At 42.4% G+C, this 20,289-nt stretch overlaps 1 protein-coding gene across 1 annotated transcript; it reads right to left on the bottom strand.

The window, feature by feature from the left end:
* Positions 1-1,027: 1,027 nt before the first annotated feature.
* Positions 1,028-19,947, bottom strand: LOC122099596 (chromodomain Y-like protein). Its single transcript, XM_042670148.1, is given in 7 exon segments — positions 1,028-1,083; positions 4,753-4,870; positions 7,959-8,019; positions 8,021-8,094; positions 13,955-14,162; positions 19,489-19,664; positions 19,765-19,947. Coding segments are annotated over 7 exon segments (876 nt in total).
* Between the last annotated feature and the right edge of the window lie 342 nt (positions 19,948-20,289).

Raw genomic sequence — 20,289 nt, 5'->3', positions numbered from 1 at the left:
AGTATCTGTTTTCCCAATAACATGTCTAAGTTTCTATCCTATGTGTTTGGACACTTTTGAAAGCTTCATCATCACTTTTCCTAATTTGAATAAATGACTCCCTGTTCACTATTTTTTATTCCTGGTTGGAAAATATTTTAAGCCACTTTTTCATGTAGAAAATTGAATTTTCTCCAACACGGTTACTCTCTTGGATTGTAAGAACATAAATAATTGTGTCTTTAATATTAGCTCATTAATTAAGTTAAATGCTTCTGTCAAGAGTTAAAATGTTGCTCAGTGGGAAGAGTTTGAAGTCACTTGTCTGAATTTGGAAGGTGGAGTGAGAGTTGCAGAGAAGTCTAAGGTAGTTAAGACAGAAGACAGATGAAAAGAAAAAGAAAATGAATTTCAGACTCCTCTTCAGACTAGTTATCTTTCACAGGCTTGCACTTGAAATCGGTATGAAAACTCTTGCTCATTATCAAGCACTCTCCCCACTGGGGCACATTTCCAAGCCCTGAAATAATTCATTAGTGAGGAGCATCCCTAGAGGTTGAAATCAGGGCCTATACTCTGTCCTTGAGGTGCTTTTTTTCAAGCATTCTAGCACTTGAGCCACAATTCCATTTCTGGCTTTTGGTAGTTACTTCAAGCTAAGAGTCTCAAAAACTTTCATGCCCAGGCTGGCTTCAAACTCTGACCCTCAGATCTCATCTTCTGAATAGCTAGGGTTTTATGTGTGAGTCACACCCACCAAAAGCCAGTCATTTCAATTTGACTCCTATTCCTAATAAGTCTCTAAAACACACACACACACACACACACACACACACACACACACACACACACAAAGTTGAGCTATTGCTCATGTGTTATAGAGAATGTTAACCTGGAGCAAAAATACCCTGGGATAGTGGCCAGGCCCTAAGTTCAAGTGCTAGAAGCAACAGAAAAATAAATTCATTAATGAAAATTTAACAATGTCAAACAAAAAATAAAAGGAAATTTGGAAGAAAAGAGGCATTAAGGGGGTGGGGAGGCCTGGCTAAATTAGTAGAGCCATTGAATGAAAGCATAAGGTGGCCTGTGGGAGTCCTGGTCCTAGAGGTAAAAATATGGGGAAAAAAAGGAATTAAGGCTTCTAAAATGAGACAGGAGGTGGTGGCTCACATCTGCAATCCTAGCTATTTAAAATCAGCAATCTGAGGATCTGGATTCACAGTCTGCCCAGAAAGAAAATCCTCCTCCAACCAGCAGACAGGCAGCAGCAGCTCTATGCCTGCAGCACAGCTGGACCCTGCCTAGCTGCAGACAACCTTCCCCAGCCAACCTAGAACCAAAGACAAAATCCAAGCCTTCCCCAACTGGATTCAGAGCCTAGAAGCACGTTCTTTGCTCCAGGTACCCCATGGTTTGCTGCTTTACGGCAACATGTGGAACAGACCCTTACATCAAGACTTTACTCTACCTTAACTTGCTGGCTCCTTAGGTCTAGGTGCCCAGCCCAAGCTCCCTTCCTGCCCTACAGAGGCAGAGACATCAACCTTATTCTTAGCTCCTACATCACCTGCCTCCCTGGAGCACTAGATGCCCCTGCAGAAAATCAACTCCTGACTCACTTTCCCACTGAAGCCGGGGTTTGGGAGCATCTTTAAGTTTCCATAAACCCAGCAGTTTCTTCCTCCACCCCATCTCGCTTGGCCTGCCCCTGCTGTAAGCCAGATGGTGAAGGTGTGGGGTGGCAGGACCCACACATGCCCTAGTCAGAGCAGGACTCCAGCTTGGTACCTAGTGCTCATGCTCATTTGCTAATGCTCAGCAGTCTTAGTCACTCCTCAAAGCCCTAAACATTTTAATGTATTTATTTAATTGGGAAAGGCAGTCCCTGAGATAGAATTAATGATCACTGTGCTTCTTTTGCTCAAGGCTAGCACTCTACCACTTGAGCCACAGTTCTACTTTTGGCTTTTCTACTAATTTCTGATAAGAGACTCACAAATTTTCCTGTCCGGGCTGGCGTCAAACTGTGAGCCTCAGATCTTAGCTCCTGACTACCAAGTTTATAGGTGTGAGACACCTACAGTGGAAAGCCATTATTTATTTATTTATTTATTTATTTATTTATGTCTCAGAGCTTGAACTCAGGGCCTGGGTGGTGTTCCAGCACTATTTTTGCTCATGGCTAAGACTCTACAATTTTGATCCACAGCTTCACTTTCACTTTTATGGTGGTTAATTGGAGATAAGAGTCTCACAGACGATTCTATCAAGGTTGGCTCTGTCTCACAGATGATTCTATCAAGGTTGGCTCTAAAGTGCAATCCTTAGCTTCTGTTTAACTAGGATTAGACACATGAGTCAACAGTATCCAGGAAACCAGATATTTAAAAGATAGTCTCTTATTTCCAATAACCCAACAAGGAAAATAAGCCAGAAGTTAAGCTGTGGCTGAAATGTTATTGTGCAGTTTCCTTGAACAAAAATGGTCTAGGATGGGCACCAGTGGCTCATACCTGAGGTCTGAACATCATGGTTCAAAGCCAGCCTGGGCCGAAAAGTGTGTGAGACTCAACTACAATTAACCACCAGAAAACCAAAAGTAACACTGTAGCTCATGTGGCAGAGCTCTTGCATTGAGCTGAAGAACTGAGGGACAGTTCCCAGTCTCAGAGATCAAGCCCCATGACCAACAAAAAAAAATGGTCTTGGACATGGCCAGGGCCTGAATTCATGTCTTATCTAGAACCAAAAACAAACTAAATAAATTCATTAAAAAATTAAAATACAAAACTGTAAAATAAAATATATGTTGAAAAAAATAGACATTAAGGGAGTTGGGAGGTATGACCAAGTTGGCAGAGAGCCAGCCATGAGATGAAGCCTAAGGCAGCAGCAACACTGGCCTCTCCCACACAATCTTTTTCCTCATTGACTACTTGAGCTGGGGACTGGGGGCACTGGTACTATTCCCCAAAACCAGCAGCCTCTTCCACTGCCAGCAAGTCAGGCCAGGCTGCCCATCTGCTTAGTCAGAGAAGGCTGGAAGAGGGAGGAATGGAGGCAGGGCCTGCTTATGCTCTGTGACCACCCCCCAGTTATTATTATAATGTCTGTTTCTTTGATTTTACTTTCTGTTTTTTCTTCTGGTCTCAAACCAGGACTTGAACTCAATACTTGCCATTTTCATTCATTGACTAGTGCTCAATTGACCAAACCACAATCTCCAACAATTAGAGATATTTGAATTCTGGTTTGGGTGCTGTCCCTGTGCTCCTTGTATTAAAGGTTAGAACTCTGGCATTTGAACTTCAGCTGCACTTCTGGATTATTGTCATTAATTTGACATAAGAGTCTCAGACTTTTCTGCCCAGGCTGGCTTCAAATGGGAACATTCAGATCTCAGTGTCATTAGTAGCTAGGAGTATAGGTATGAGTCAACTGCACCAGCAATCCATAGTTTTTTGTTTTGTTTTGTTTTGTTTTTGTTGCTTTTTTTATTTTTTGATTTTGGCTTTTGGTTTTTGTTTTTGCCAGTCCTGGGGCTTGAACTCAGGGCATGAGATCTGTTCCTGAGCTTCTTTTGCTCAAGGCTGGTGGTCTAACACTTGGGGCAAAGTGTCACTTCTGGCTTTTTCTGTTATGTGGTACTGAAGAATCGAACCCAGGGCTTCATGCATGGTAAGCAAGCACGCTACAAATAAGCCACATTCCTAGGCCCCCAGTCCATGGTTTTATTGAAACTCTTAATTTCTAAAGAATCATCAAGATAAAAAAGGTAAAAAGGAAGATGAAACAAGTCTTAAGCTGTAGGCTGGTGGTTTGAACCTGAAACCCTTGATTCTGAGGAGAGTGAGAGCTGAAGGATATGGGTTACAAGCTATCAGGAACAGCCTAGATTTTGAGAAATGATTTGGAAGATCACCAGCATAAATTATAGTAGAAGTCGGCTGCTGCTAGCTCATGACTACATATGTCTAGAGGTTGCATCTGAGAACCGCCATTGGAGATCACTTCTGGCTGGAAATTGCATGAGGTTTGAAGACTCCAATAAAGATACAAAGGCAAGAAAAAAATGAGACCTTATCTCTGGGTTCATTTCATTTATCTGACCATTTCTGCTTGTGTCAGACATATATTAATTATTGCAAATAAGGGAAACTATGGGACGTGGTGGGGATGGGATGAGGAAGAGATGGGAATGGATGGTAAGGAGGAGGCAACAATGCTTGATATGAAATGTACTCATTACCTTGCCCATGTAATTGTAACCCCTCTCTACGTTATTCTCTCTCTCTCTCTCTCTCTCTCTCTCTCTCTCTCTCTCTCTCTCTCTCTCTCTCTCTCTCTCTCTCTCTCCCCCCCCTCTCTCTCTCTCTCACACACACACACACACAAGATACAAAGGCAAAAAGTAGGGATGTGGGCAAAAAGAGATGATGGCCAGAGCCCTTGTCTGGACTTCAGTCTCTTAGAATAGATAAGAAAAAAATGAACCAAGAAAGAAAAATGGAGTGGAAGTATGACTGATGATGTCCTGGGTTACAAAATACAGTAATGTAAAAATGAAGCTAAAGCCCAACAACAAAGGAATAAATTTATTTCTTATAGGTATATAGAGATATATTTAGTGAGAGTATAGGACGAATGTCAAATGTAAAAAATGCTACAAAGGATCTTTTTTACTCTTTCTTCTTTGGTTCTAGATGAGGACTTGAACTCAGGACCTGACCGTTTGGTTCATTGGCTATCAGTCTACCAACTGAGCCACACCTCCATCACCACATTCAAATGGTCTCAGCTTCTCATACTTCTGTTCAGCAGCACAGGCATCCTTTCGAGTGCCCACTGGGTTTGTATGTAACTTTCCAATGACGGCTCCAGCTGCAGCCTCTTGAAGAGGTAGGGATCATTAGGGGCCCACTGCAAAATCTCTTCTAAGCTGAGTGGGGTGCCTCTTGACTATGCTCTTGCTAGAGGAAGCGAGGTGTGTGGGTGATGGTAGGAAGGCAGCTTAGACAGGGGGAAAAGAAACAACAAATTTTCCTTGTCAAATGACTCCAGGGCTTAAGCGACCATTATGTGTACTTACCTTCCAACCACTGGGCCTCTGGACTGACCACTCTCAGCCCTCAATCCTCAGTTTGTACCGCCACAGCAGTCTGGACGTTGGCTTCAGGATACCCAACTTTTCGTTGCTCTGTGCATGCTAATTGAGCTCCCCATGAGCACATGAGTTCCAAAGGTTGCAGTGACCATGCTGTAGCCCTTCGGGTTTCAGGCTGTGACTGTAGCCACTGTTGCAGCCTCCCCTACATTTACTGCTGCCTTCTTTTTGGCTTTTTGCCTTCATCTCTGGCCTGTCAGTGCCAAAATGGTTCTCCAGGAGAACCCTTCCACCCATGTACCAAATGTACCCTGGACTTCCAGTGACTCCTGGTGGTCAATAGGACCTACATGACCACAAGAAGAGCCTGACTATAAATGTTACACACAGACATAGAGAACTAGTACGATGGCTTGACATTCAAGGCCACTGAAAATGGAGGTTTGATCCCCATAAATTTTGCTTCACTATGAATTTTATATTTTCACACTGAACAATATATAATTTCCTTGTGCTTCCTTTATTGGGTTTTGTCTTATTCTTTCCAAAGAATTATTCTAGCACGAGCTGATACCATGTCTATGGTGATGGCACCAACAGACCCAAGAAGAAAAGGAAGTGGGACATAGAGTATCCATGCTTTCAATAAGAGTCCACCACAGGTCAGAAGTGCAAGTCTTAGGACAGTGAGCACAGCTGCCACCCTCCCTCTCTGAAGCATGGCTCAAGTTTGGAGAAGGATTTCAGGACACCTGAAATATTGAATTATCTCCGAGACCAAAGAAACAACCACATCTAGTACATTGAGCTCACAAATATACCATGGAGTTACAGTGAAAATGATCACTCAGATGAAGACAGGACACTGTTTAAAATGCAGAGAAACAATGGGAATGGCACTAGAATAGGCAAGAATACTTTGTGTGCCGATGATAAGGACAAGGGAGATGAATTGCAGTTGATTAGCTGGGAAATGGATAGTGACAGAGAAAAAACTTAGTAAAGGCAATGAATGTGAAGACGGAGAGGGTGCCATGGAAATCTCAGATGGTGCTTCTCATGCAAGTAGTTTTTCTTTAGCAAGTGATGATAGGAAACCTGAGCTTCATAAGGCAAGACCTTGCTTTATTGCCAAGCTGGACTAAAATTGAAGATCTTCCTGCCTCAGGTTCCTGAGTTCTGGAATTACAGTTATGCCCTACCACAGTCCTGGTATGCCCTACCACAGTCCTGTTTGAAACATTTATCTTTTATTCTAGATTATTGCCTTTTTTCACCTGTGACCTTCATAAGTCTCACTTCGACATTTCTGGACCTTGCCATGAGCATGTGACTGTTTGGATTATGAGGAAAGGATCATTCCAACAGCTTCCCATACTGAAATACCTACCTTGGGTACCTGTCAACTCACTGTGCTCATCTGGCCTGTGTGGAGACTGTCCATTCTGCTCTGCTCCTTAAGAGGTCTGCCAGATTCTCATTTGTGTACCAGAAGAACACAGAGGTGAAGGGTTTAAGATGGCAATGAGAAAGAAGAAATTTACTTCTATGAGACTTCTGTTAATTGCCTTATTTTGGTTGGTCATGTTTACCTTGCTCACAGATTACATTCTTTTCATGGTATGATGGAGTAATACATTTATATTCTTCAGCATTTAAGTTCAGTTGTTTGTTTTCATTGAGACAAACTTCTGAGAAAGAACAAATAACCTCATGCTCATTTCCAGAAATGTATGTTTATGTTTTCATATTCCCTTGTAAGAAAATAATTCTTGGTCTGGAAAGTCAGGAACTAGAAATAGATTAAAACTTTTAACAAGACACATTTATTTGTGATGTCAGTAGGCTTTGGATTTTTAGTCTCAAAAATGTGTGTGACTATGTTTAGTCTGGCCCACTGCAGTGAGAGCACCCTTCTTTCTAAGATATTAACAAGTGAATGGATTGCCTGACACACTTTTGGATTTTTTTTTTTTCTTGCAGACTATTAAACATTTCCTTAAAGGAAAAAATATTTCACTATTTCTGCTCTTCATAGAGTCCATTATATTTCAGTTAATTCATCTGTCAGCATTAGCATACAACCCAGTGTATTTGCTTCTGGAATTAGTGGAGCATTGTAGCTGCCACAAATAAGGGAAACCATGCAGCCTGTGTTCTCTGAGTCTGGATTACTTCCCGTAATATAATACTTTCCCAGTGTTTCCACTTTGTTACAAATGGTATTTATCATGCTCTCCGATGGATGAGTGGGATTTCTGTGTGTGTGTGTGTGTGTGTGTGTGTGTGTGTGTGTGTGTGTGTGTGTGCAACTTCATACATATATACCACATTGTATCAATCCATTCATCATTTCAGGGTTTTATATTTATTGGAAAGTGAGACACATGATCCTTATCACCCTGTTTGTGGGCAGAGACATAAGCTCTTGGGGCAAAAGTCCTGAGCCTTGTTGCCCATTTTTTATGGCCTTAAGTGGCAATAGCCGATCAACTATTAATTTATTCATTTTTGTAAGTTCTGGGGCCTGAACTCAGTGCTTGTGCACACTAACACTTGAGCCACAGAAACACTTCTGACTTTTTTCTGGGTCTGTAGTTACTGAGGAATTGATCCCAGGGCTTCATGCATACTAGGCAAGCACTTTATCACTGGGCCACCTTCTCAGCCTAAGATTTTATTTTTTAAACTAACATGTAAAAGAACCAACTAAGGGAAAAAACAAATTGTTTAAATAGGGATACAGATGTATAAGATGTTTTGTCAAAAAATGAACTTTACAACTTTGGTTGGGGGGGGTGAAGGGGAAGAGGAAGGGATGGGAAATAAAATAAACAACAAAAAAAACATGAAGGAAAAAAGAACCAACTACATGAACAACTGTATTACAGGAAGCAAGCTCCTTGATTAGAACCATGACATCCTTGGCCAGAAACCTGGGACATCAGGCATTTTCCATATATCTCCTGTGCGGTGAGCTTCCATCCACTGATCAACATTTCATTGGCCTGAAAGAAAGCAGAGTGATGTGATGTGAAACATGATGCAAGCAGACAGAGGGGGCCTCATTCCTCAATGTCAACATTGAGGATGGGTACTCACAAACCCCCGATCCTGTGGGGGGGGGGGTGCTAGTAGACACCAAGTATGAATTGTGTGGGGTCATGATCCAATTTGCAGATGGGCTGGGTGATTAAGAGAAAGACATAACCTCATTGATAATCCAAAAATATGAACTAAAAAAGGTCTGCTTTGGTTTGAGGTTATTATTTTAACTTCCTTTATCTGCACTCTGTCCTCTAATGCCAGCTCCCATGTGTGAACTCTTCATATGCAAGACAATGAGCCATTAATAATGCCAAGTAATTGTTAATCTTATGGAAGTGAACCAGGCATGGAATGGCTCTCTGGGGTTTCTTTTCCTCTCTGAGTTACGAAAAGTGACTTGTTCCTGAGACACAGAGCCCATGTTCTAATGGCTGAGGCTCTTCCTGCTGGATATCATCTTAGACATCACGTTTCACCATATGGATATAACTATAAGAGACAAAGCAGCCAGGACTTTGATGTTCCCAAAATTATTGTCATGCGGGGTGAGTCTGACACATGACTTCGAATGATTGCATGAAGGAAGTGAACATTCTTTTGTTTTTACAACATGTAATAGTGTATACATCAATGCAAGCTTATTCACATTACACTGGCTTTAATTTTGTACCAGGTTTTCATTTTGGTTCCAGAGGAAAGTGTGTGGATTGCACCATTCCAGCAACAGGCTCCCAGATGCTCATGAAGTGTGAGGAGGGGAGAATGGGTTGAAATGATGACTTCCTTCTGTGTTTCCCTGGCAGTGCTGAAAACCAGACCCAGGGCTTCTGGGCTTCAGGTAAACAAGCGGTGGATAGAGTCTCCCTTCTCAAGAGATGCAATCTTCATGAAAATTGCCCAGAGGGTACTACAGTTTCCACTGCTTTTTTAATTCCACACAGTGCCCAGAGCACATGAGCAAATGCTGGAGGGCACAGGTGTGGCTGACTCACCACCCTTCAAGAGAAGCAAGCGGGATGAAAACAGTTGCAAGGAACCTGTTCCTCAGCAGAAAGCCTTGCAAGATTCCACAACATCACCCTAAGTGAGGCTGGCATTTAAGCACAGTCTTGGACAGGTCATGAGCTTCTGAAAATTGTGGAATGTCCTGCTTAGCCACAGATTGACAAAGTAACATCTTAGGGTAAAAAGATGGTGTATAAGTAAACACTTATTGGAAATCTCACTAAACATTGTTCTTTTTATTAACTCGGTGCTTCAAGGCAGAAAAGTGAGAGTGGATAAAGGAGAGGGGCCCTAGGACCACTGAATTTGCCCATCTTAGAGCATCATTTTCTTTCTCAACATACACTAGAGAAACCACATCCTAGTCCCTCCAGTCAAGCAGGAGGTATATTCTCAACACAGTATATGGCAACATGTTCAGGTCCAGAGAACCCAGTGATAGTGGTTCCACTCTGTTCTCCTCAGTCACTTTTCTCTTTTTTTAAGATAGGGTCTAAGTAGGCCTTTGGGCTAAGCTACATGTGTATGCGGATCATAGGCACGTACCCCATGCCTAGTCTCATTACTACTTTTTATGTTTTCTGCCCTTGTCAGTCAATAGCTCTAACATGGCTCTCTACCATTTGCCTTTATTCATGCCCTTACCTGGTTCTCTTCATCTGGTCTCACTGGAGCCATCTGTTTCTAGCCATCATACTGGTATGGTGGCCCGTCTTGCTTCTTTCAAGCTAGCTCCATACACATCTGTTTGTTACTAGGGAGTCATTCCTGACTTGTGCTTTTCTCTTTTCCAAATGGCTGGATGTGCAGGACAATGAAAGGAATTCCTGAATTTTCCCAAGAGTGTGAATGACTGATTCAAGGCTGTTAACCGTTTCCCACTTAAATGCACAAGTAGTAGGCCAGGATTGGTGGCTCACACCTGTAATCTTAGCTACTAAGGAGGCTTAAATCTGGAGGATGGTGGCTCCAAGTCCAGCCTAAGCAGAAAAGTCTTGAGATTCCACCTTCAAAATAATCACAAAAAGGGCTGGAAGTATGGCTTAAGGTGATCATACAATCTGAGCAACAGCTGTCATAGTATAGGTCACTTTGTGCTTCGTGTAGCACAGGCTCTTTAGTCCCAGGTCTGTACTAATAGCCTCTCTTCAATTCCAAATTTGTGTATGTGTGTGTATGTGTACAATTTCATGCACTCATGCACTTTTTGTGTACACTGAATATTAATCAAGGTGCAGTTGCTTATACTACAGAGACTTCAAACAAATTTGAATCTTTCTAAACACAATGAACTATCAAGAATTCTACCACTGTCAACATTCAGTACAAAGATTCCACTTCCAAAATGCCATTTGGCTAGATGGTGTTTATCCAAATTTACTTAGTCTTTCCTCTACTTTACCCTCATCCTCCCATACCATTGCACATCCACACACTCCCCAGATTATTGCTTGCAATGATCATAACCTGTTCCTGAAATAAGGATTCTTTAGTGAAAGAATTAGCATTTAATTGTTAGCAAGTCAACTTCTTCAGTAATAACTCACAATGAGCTTAAAGATCTACCCTTAATTTGGTCGGGCCAGGTGCACACAGCATAGTAAAATGGACAAAACAGCATTTCAATGTCAGGTGGAGCACTATGGGACCTACCCCCATTCTGTCATGTGCTTAACATGGTCCTCACATGTGAGGGCAGAATACCTTCTTGTCCTTGTGGGACTCTTGGATTTCAAGGAAGCAGGAGGCTGAGACTGAGCCCAAACTTTACACTTCTCAGTTTGCTGGCCAAGTTTCAGAAAAACTTAATAATCTGCCCAAGGAAGGTATGTCAGGTTACAAGTGAAGAAAAGACAGGAGCCTAAAACTTGGCATGGAATTTCTGAGAAGACACCTTTATACTAAGAATTTTAGCTTTTAGAAATGGCTCAGGATTGGTTGTGTTCAGAGAGTGTGGGCATGCAGGCCAATGAGGGGACTGGTAACTTTTTACACTATCATCCTATAGTGACAAAAAAGAAAATAACCCCAAATGGGGCTGCACTGGACATTTAATTGATGTCAAAGTATTGGGTCTGAACAGTACTGGTTGTGAACCTGGACTGCTAGGCGTAGGGTGTAGGATGTGAATTGAGTTATAAATGGAGGGATGAGTTGATGGAAAGAGTTGTCAATTGCAACAGTACATTCACATCTACCAGGGATCTCTCATAAAGGGACAGTACATTCAACTTTATGATCCCATTGACACTGGTCATTCTTGGTTGCTGGCCAATCACTTCCTGGCTTATCAGACAATACACCAAGTGGCCATGGTTTGGTGGGCACAGAGGGCTAGCATATAAAGGTCAGTGAATGCCTGGCATGTTAGCAGGGAGTACCAAGGTTTAGCCACCCTGCACTGCTCATTCCCAAGGTTCTCAGCCTGTTAGCTCCTTGTGGAAAACTCACTGCTCAATGGGAACAGGTGCTGCATTCCAGGCCTCTCCCTCCAGGTCTCAGAAGTCCTCAAAAGGCTGTTCTGAAGTTGTCGGGGCCTAATGCAGGCAAAGCTCAAGTGTTGTAAGCTCCAATTCATAGAAATGATAGGGTGCTGCAGAGCTCTGTAATGTATTATGCCTCCAAGGGAAGGAGGCCCTGTTGGTACATGGTGCAACAGGGCTTCCTGATCCTCCCTGCCCAACAGCAGCTATTCTGGCTTGAGCAGCACAAAGGGACGGGGCATGAGGCACCCTGGGGACAAGCACCCACCAGTAGAAGGGTGGATAGGGCAGGTACATCTACAGAGAACAGTGCCAGTACTGGGGGGCTGTGTGCTTTTTACAACTTCTCCACATTTCAGTTTTCAAAAACAACTTAGACTTTAGAGTAAGTTTCAACCTATGGAAAATTTACACAAGTGTTTCCCTGGACTACCCCAGCTCTCCCTAGATGCACATGTCATAATCAAAGCCAGAACATTTCCATTGAAGTCATATTAGTCACTAAACACAAACCCCATGCTAACCTCAACATTGCCTCCCTCTGCCTTTCTCTCACTCAGGAGTCTGTCTGGTCCTGCAGATCCCTGCTCTCTTTTCCTTTGAGGAACAAAAGTGCCCACCAAACTTCCATGCTTAGACATCATGAGGGGTTCCACTCAGCATTTGCTGTCTTGGTAGGCATAGATTGAGGGATGTGGAAGGACTCTTCCTCCTTGCCAGGAGTCCACAGAGCAACAGATGCTACAGCCATCTCTGTGCATAACACTGAGACACCGAGGTCCCCAACCTTATACTTGTTCATGGTACACCTGTTAGAAGTCAGTGTCTTGGACTTGGTAGGTAGGTGAGCTACACTACTATTTTGTGCTGGTCATTTTTCAGTTGTGGTCTTGCTTCCTATCCAGGTACATTATAGGGCCTGGACTCACCTATTTTAGGCTTCCTATTGTAGTGAAGTTGATATGCATCCCTAGCTTAAGAGGAGATGTCACCCACCTTTTGGCCTGGACTGGTCCTGAATAATGATAGTCCAAATCTCAGCATCCTAAATAGTTAGGATTGCACAGGCCACTCCCAGCTCCAATGTTCCTTCCTTCTCAACCCTACCCACTCAGCAGTGACTGACAGCTCTCTCTCCTCAGTTACTCTTACCCTCTGAAATTTCAGAGAGGAGACACACATTTTCTTCTTCATTGTACTCTCATTGCTCCCAAGACTGCCTGAAATTGTACTGTCTATCTCCTCTCATTGTAGGCTCCCTAAGGAAGTGATACCCCCAGGTCCTGGATGTTTCTGCATGAGGAGGTAGGTCCCAGTGACACAGAGGTAAACGTAGTTATGAACCCCAAAGGGAGGTACTGCTACTCCAGCTGTGGGCTCTCAGTTCCTTCTGCAACTCCCTCAGCTACAGCCATTCTCCATGATATAGTGGTCTTCCAGCACTCCCCACATTGATGGGTATGAAGACAGCATCATGATAATTGGCCAGGTCAAACTATGGGCACTCAGTGATGGAGCTAAAGGAGTTTCACTTGTTCCTCTATCCAATCTGACATCCAGTCCCTCCCTTCAACAGAGTGCAATCTCTGTGGATGCCCTTCTCTACCAATTCTCTCAGTCTCTCTCTAGAACTAAGGAACAGGTGTATGTAATTGAGAAAATGCAAATACAATCTCTCATCATGATTGGGCTAATTTCAATAGGGAAAAAATGAACCACAAATTTATACTGAACCCATCTCCTCACTTCTTTTATTTATGCAAGTTTGATCCCTAATTGCTTTTGTGTGTTTGTTGGCAGAGGTGTATTGGTACAGTTGCAGGGGGTGGCGTTGTGAATACTAGGACTTGAACTCAGGTCCCTTGGCTGTTAACCTGGATTATTTGTTCAAGGCTGGCACTCTTACCATTCCAGTCACTGGTCCACTTGTGGCTTTTTCCATTCTAACTAAAATAAGAATCTCTTGGTTTTCTCTGCCTATACTGGCTTCAAACTGCATTTCTGGTATCAGCCTCCCAAAAGGCTAGAATTACAGGTGTGTGTGAGCAACTGGTGCATGGCCTCCCACTGCCACTTTAAAAGGGCAGCTTTTAGCTTGTGAAGTTAGAGAACAATTCTTGATTGAAAACTGGATATCAGTGTGATTTATGCAGATCTGGAGGCTCCTCATGGGAGGAATGGCCTTCCCCTGGGAAGGATCACAGCAGTACATCAACCAAGTACATTGATGAAATGTTCCCAAAGAACACACCGGATACTCTGAGTAGAACAACATCCATACCATAGGTCTTTAAGACATTGTCTAAAATAATTTTTCAACGAAGGTACTCACAGACACGCCTCCCATAATCTTGGGAAAAATAACATTACAGCCGCCATCTGGATCCTGTCCGGGGGTATAGGGTGATTGGAACCAAGCCTTTTCAATAGCCCAAACCACATCGCAAAGAGGCAATATGGATGCTCCTACTCCAATGGCTGGGCCCTTTACTGCTACAATATTAGGCTTCTTAAACTGAATTAAAGTATTCACCAAGTTTCTAAAGTTAAAAAAGTAAATGGGGAACAAGTAAAAACATTGCATGTGTGAGCAGATGACAAAAATCTATTCTAGATTGCAAGTTGCCAAAGAGAAAATTTGCAAATCATAAAAACTAAGATTTTTTAAAAAGCCTCCTCCAAGAAAATGTAGTCTGTCGATCTACTTGCTGCAGGTTTCAAAGGCTTACCTACAGCCTGGATATCATACAAGGGTGACTGCTGCCACCGGTTGTAGGTGACATAGCCAGAACTGCTTTGGTATTTACAGTGCCTCTAGGACATTCTGATCAATATATGTAGCATTTCCAACTTTCTCTCTTTGAAGACCCAAGCATCACAGTGACTTGAGGGATTTCTTGTGTCCAAGAAAGGGAAAATTTAGAGTGAACTTAGCACCAAGATTGTCTGGTACTGACTGAACGGTTATTGACTAACGGATAAAACCTGCCCCTGCTAGGAGACTTTACACATTGAATCTGGAAACAACAGGTATTTTCTAAGGTCTTATAAACTGGAGTAAATTAACTTAGGGATATGGAGTCAGACTAATTTAAGACATGAGGTTGGAAAGAAAGATCAGCAAGCATCCCGTTGCCGGTATCCCATTATGTGCTGGTGGATGCTACTGCCACAGGAAATTGGAGAGCAAAGCAGCCATGGGGGGAGGTGGTCTAAGCAGGGGACAAAAACTTGCCATAAGGCGCAGCCAATGCTTTGCTGGAGTTTATTTTTACAGGCTTTGTAGTTCCAGGGAGGTTGATGCTATACTATATAGGGAATAAGCTTCTTCCTCAGCCTCCTCCCATAAAGCTGATTCTATTTTCAAAGGTGGTTTCTTGTTCTGATTTCACGCAGTAGGCCAAAGCATAAATTTATTCCTACCTACATACAAAGTTATTCTTTTTATGTAGTTTGAGTCTGACCACTGAAGAACAACTACAACTTTTCATACACAGAGTTCTAAGCCAGGGCTTGACTGACAACAGTCATTGAGACACTTCCTACTAGTTCTCCGTCCTCTGAATACTATCAAGATGGAATATAGTGCTGCCTCTCCCCTTACCCCCCAACCCCCTACAAGTCCTGAGGGTTGAACTCAGGGTTTTCTGTTTAGTTGACTGGCACTTGGCTATTTGAATCACACTTTCAGTCCTGTTTGTACTAATCACTTGGAGGCTCAATTTTAACAGACTTTTCTAATTGAGCTGGTCAAGATTGTATGGATGGATTTCTGACTTTTGAGTAGCTAGGATTACAGATGTAGACATCTGCCTCCTGCTAGATTATATTGTAATGAGGGAGGTTGGGAGGTTTGTACATAACACAAGAGAACAGGGCTTGCAGATGCAGATTCCAGCAACTGGTGTGAGGTGTAGTCCATTAGGTGAGGCTGACCTCATCGCAGCCTTGTCATTTGCCCCCAAGGTTAGTAATGTTTTTGTGTTATGCGAGAATTGATTCCTTTAAATGAGCAAGCTACACTAATTTCTCATGATTCTAAATGAGATATCCCAAGGCATTGTTAGAAAGCTGGGGTTTAATGATAAAACTGTTGTACATAAACACATAAGAATCAAAAACTGTCCACTATTCCATGCTTATCCCATGATATATTTGTACCAATATAAAAAAAAAATTCTGGTCTCAAAAATCTATGAAGAAAATCAATACCAGGTTTTCAATGGGATTGATATAATGTTTTACAGCTGCAATTTATATTTTGCCTGGATTAATAATAATGCCAAATGAAATTATGTCTGTGTCTCAGAGATCCATGCTAAATTCACCAGCAGCCCTGCTCAGAGGAACGGTGCCATGATGGTGTGTGTATTCATTTGTAAACATGAGTTGAACAGGAACTCAGTTTGTTAAAACACAGCCACCCATCAAAGCTTTGTAGAAATGACCTGTCAGGAGAGACCTCCCCAGGCCACAAAGCTGGAGAAACATGAACTACAAAATTCCAGCTGCAGTGTGTCTTGTGGTAGGAGATTATGATGGACCTAAAGAGGAAGATGTGTAAAATTTTGTTAAGTATATATAGGATTTTGTTTGCTATCCATGGTTCTTGAACATAGGGCCTGGGCACTGTCTCTGAGCCTCTTTGTGCTCAAGGCTAGTGTTCTACCAATTGAGTTCCAACAATACTTCCAGCTTTTTCTGAGTAGTTTATTGGAGATAAGAGTCTCATGAACTTTTTTGTCTGGGCTGACTTCAAACTGCAGTCCTCAGATTTCAGACCCCTGAGTAGCTAGGATTACAGGCATGCACTAGCTGGCTCCTGGTTTTTATATATAACTTTTAAAACTTACAATTAAAGCCCATAATCATTAAAAGATGTAGAATGCAGCATACTCAATTAGTATTTGTTCCCACTGGATTATCTGTGAACTGAGTTAAAGATTTGCCACAAAGTTAGTTTTTGAAGACAGAATTCCTTCTGAGAAGACACTTGAAAAGGTCAGATATTAAGTCAGACCATCACAGAAGGGAGTAGGAATTGTCTAGGAAATCCAGGCAACAAGATCTGAATTAGGTAGTAGTGTGCTGCCTTCCTCAGCATACTCAGCTTTATTATCTGAAAGAGGAAGGATTGAGTGGGAAGAAGTCAAGTTCTAGGGGCAGTTTATGGGTTTGTTTTGCTCTCTCTCTCCAAATTCTCTAATATAGGAATGCTGAGTAATAGCCTCTTCCTTTGAAAACTTCCCACACTATCTCACTGTATCAGGAGAGGATACCTCACTTCTGTGCAGAGGAGCTTGCTTTTGGGTCCTTCAGACTCATGCAGACACCAAAAGCCCAATGCTATAATTGGAACCCAAGCTACTCAGTTTTATCAATGATGTAAGGGCTGTTTCATGACAATGAATCTGCAATCTGGCCATCATCAATTCCAATAGTGGAAATAGCAGCCCCAGACAGTGGACAATGTAAGATATTAGTTGATCTCCATTCTCATTTCCCTTCCCTTCCATTCTGGATATTTGTAACAATGAGGATCTTAGTGTCAAAAAGTTTAAGGAATTTGAAACATGACACCACAGAAAGAAGCAAAAAAAATATACATAGAAAGATGGTTTTGTGTAATGTCCCTCTTAGGCATATAAGTTAATTTAAATAAACTGAGTAAGAAAGAAAAAGGTTTTAAGTGAAACTGCTTTAAATAATTATTTTTTCTGATTCTCCCATATTCCATTAAGAAAAATTCTCATGACAAAAATAGATTCACTCAAAGCAGCAGCAATGCAGGTTTTGCAGAAGCACAATGTTTTTGTTTCCTATAATATCAGCTGAGCCTTCTGTGGGAGCCAGGAGAAGAACATGGCAGTGGGAGGCTAGTAGAAGAAGTAGGAGTGAGGATCTGATGAAAACGTGCATCTAAAATCACCTAAAAGTTCAAGAGATGCGGTTTCTGCTTAAATGTGTGTATCTATCTTTTCTCTTTTTCTAATCCCAGTACTACAAAACTTCAGCCTCTCTCAAGGTCAGAGACTGGACAGTGGAGGAGGGAACAGGCTGGAGAATAGCAGGATTGGTGAGAGAAGCTCCAAGATGCACAGGAGAGGACACAGGTGGTCTCACAGAAAATGTACAAAGTCACCAGAGAAGACAATGGTGTGTGCGTGTGTGTGTGTGTGTGTGCACGCGAGTGAGTGCGTATAAAAAGTGAGGCTTAAAATCATGCAACATATCCTGAATTATGGTTCAACAATGAGCAGTGTCCACACATTTATATGAGGTTCTGATTGTCTAGAGCAGAATTATGTCCACTGATTAAGGCTTATAATTTCAGGTCAAGTAAGAAGGCACTGCCTTCTAGTACTATACCACAAAACTCCAATTAGAGAACCCAGAATAACAATGGGATTACAACATTTCAAACCAAATACTTGTGGCTAGGTCTTTCATGCCTGCAATCCCAGCTCTGAGGGAGGTGTATGTGAGGGAAGAGCAATGCCCAAAAATTACTTAAAATACTTAAAGCAAGAAGGGGGCTGGAGGTGTGGTAGAGTGCATGCCTAGTATGTATGAGGCTTTGAGTTCAATCAAACCATAAACTACCAAAAAAACCCCAACAAATGTAAGATGGGCTCATTAGCTGGATTCAGATACCTATGCAAAGAAGCCAAAAATGAATGGCTTCTTTCTTCTGTATAGGAAATATTTAGAGTGGGGCTGGGAAGGTGGCTCATTGGTAGAGTGCTTGCCTTGCATGCATGAGGCCCTGGGTTTGATTCCTTAGCATCACATAAGCAAAAAGAAAAAAGCCAGAAGGGGCGCTGTGGCTCAAGTGGTAGAGTCTTAGCTTTGAGCAGAAGAGCTGAGGGACAGTGCCCAGGCCCAGAGTTCAGGCCCCACAACCGGACCCTGACCCAAAAAGAAATAGTTAGAATTCAGTGAAGATATGAGAAGTGTACAACACAAGTACCATGCAGCTGTACATTATATATATAGCACTCTTACTCAACATGCCTGAGCACTAACTGTGTTTCACTTAGCCTTAAAATCAGTTATTGGCCTCTGATAAGCAGTCATTTAAGTCAGACTCATAGAAAGAGCAGATGACTTAATTGAGTAACTGAGTTAAATGACAGGCATCTGGAAACAACCTGCTCAAGCTGTGCACAAAGGAAAAGAACCAACACTAGAACTTAAAATTTGTTCATGCCCAGTCCAAGTTGAGATGTATGCAATTGTGGAGCTTTCCTGGCCATTGCAAGCTGCCTTTTCAGATACTAGTCAATGTGCATGCATAGAAAGCCCCCTTACTGTGTGCTCTGCCACAACACTAAGACCATCAGTGTTGTAGGATGACAGGGAAACTCCTCACAGGACAGAACATGGCCATTGTTATCTTGCACAAATAAGAAACCTGTCAAGCTGGGCACCAATGGCCCTTGACTGTCAACCTAGCTACTCAGGAGGTAGAGATCTGAGTATGGCAGTTAAAAACCAGCCTGGACAGGAAAGCCCTTGAGATACTTATCTCCAATAAACCACCAGGAAACTGATAGTGGCACTATGGCTCAAGTGATAGAGAGCTGGCCTTGAGCTGAAGAGCTGAGAGATAGTTCCTAGGCCTAGAGTTCAAGACCCATGGTGAGAAAAAGAACAAAGAAAGAAAGAAAGAAAGAAAGGAACAAAGAGATAAAGAAAGAAAAAGAGACAGAGAGGGAGAGAGAAAGAAACAAAGAAAGAAAAGAAACAAAAAACAAAGAAAGAAAAGAAACAAAGAAAGAACGAGAAAATTGAAAAACAGAAAGAAACCTGGCAAGATGAGAGCTATGGCAAAGTTCCAGCTTCTGCAGATGAAGACATCCTGACCTGGGAGATGGCCCAACGACAGAGGAACTGTTACTTTCTCCTAGTAATAGCCAAAGCTCCCACTGGGCACATACAACTAGCATGGAGCCGATGCCCATCACATGTGTACTGCCACATGTCAGTGTGGCCACAGTGATTAGCAGCCAAGCTGCCAAGTCCCCTCCACTTCCCACCTCCTGGGCACATTGTGGGCCAGCTCAGAAGGAGGTTTCAGAAGAACGTATAGAGCCACGCAGCAAAGCAGTGGTGCAGAAGCACAAAGCACATGTCTCTCACCTCTGAGTTTACAGAGTTATTCTCAGATGATTTTGTGGATAACAAGATGTGAGTGAAGCTGTCTTGCTTCCTGAAAATATCTCTGTATCCATAGGCACTCTTTGTCTGCCTCACACTGAAAGGCAACCACTTGTCCAAAGGCTGGTCTCCTCTGTCGCCAATATATTTCCTTTTCCCAGCCATCTCTCCTTAACAGACATCTGTATGTTGGCTGATAGCACATCCATGAATGGAGATGTACCTGCCAAGGGTTTGAAATCACATTGGTCCGTGATTTCCTATCACCAGTTCTCTTCCACTGTCACCTCAGAATTAGACCAGAAGCTGGTCAGTTCCAGGATTTATCAACACAACGATGTCAATATCAGAACCTTGTCAAAGTCTACTTCAAAATACCTTTCAGTTTCAATCTATGTCTGACAGAAAATCCACCCCATACTTTTTTGGTCTAGGATATGTACAGCTATAAACTGGGAGACTTTTAGAGAATGAAATTAGAGAGAATGGGTCTCCTGGACAAGATCT

The sequence above is a fragment of the Dipodomys spectabilis genome, unplaced genomic scaffold, assembly GCF_019054845.1.
Source record: "Dipodomys spectabilis isolate Male_0828 unplaced genomic scaffold, ASM1905484v1 ptg000524l, whole genome shotgun sequence".
Classification (NCBI taxonomy): Eukaryota; Metazoa; Chordata; class Mammalia; order Rodentia; family Heteromyidae; genus Dipodomys; species Dipodomys spectabilis.
Note: the sequence above shows the minus strand (reverse complement) of the source record. Positions and strands in the feature narration are given on the sequence as shown.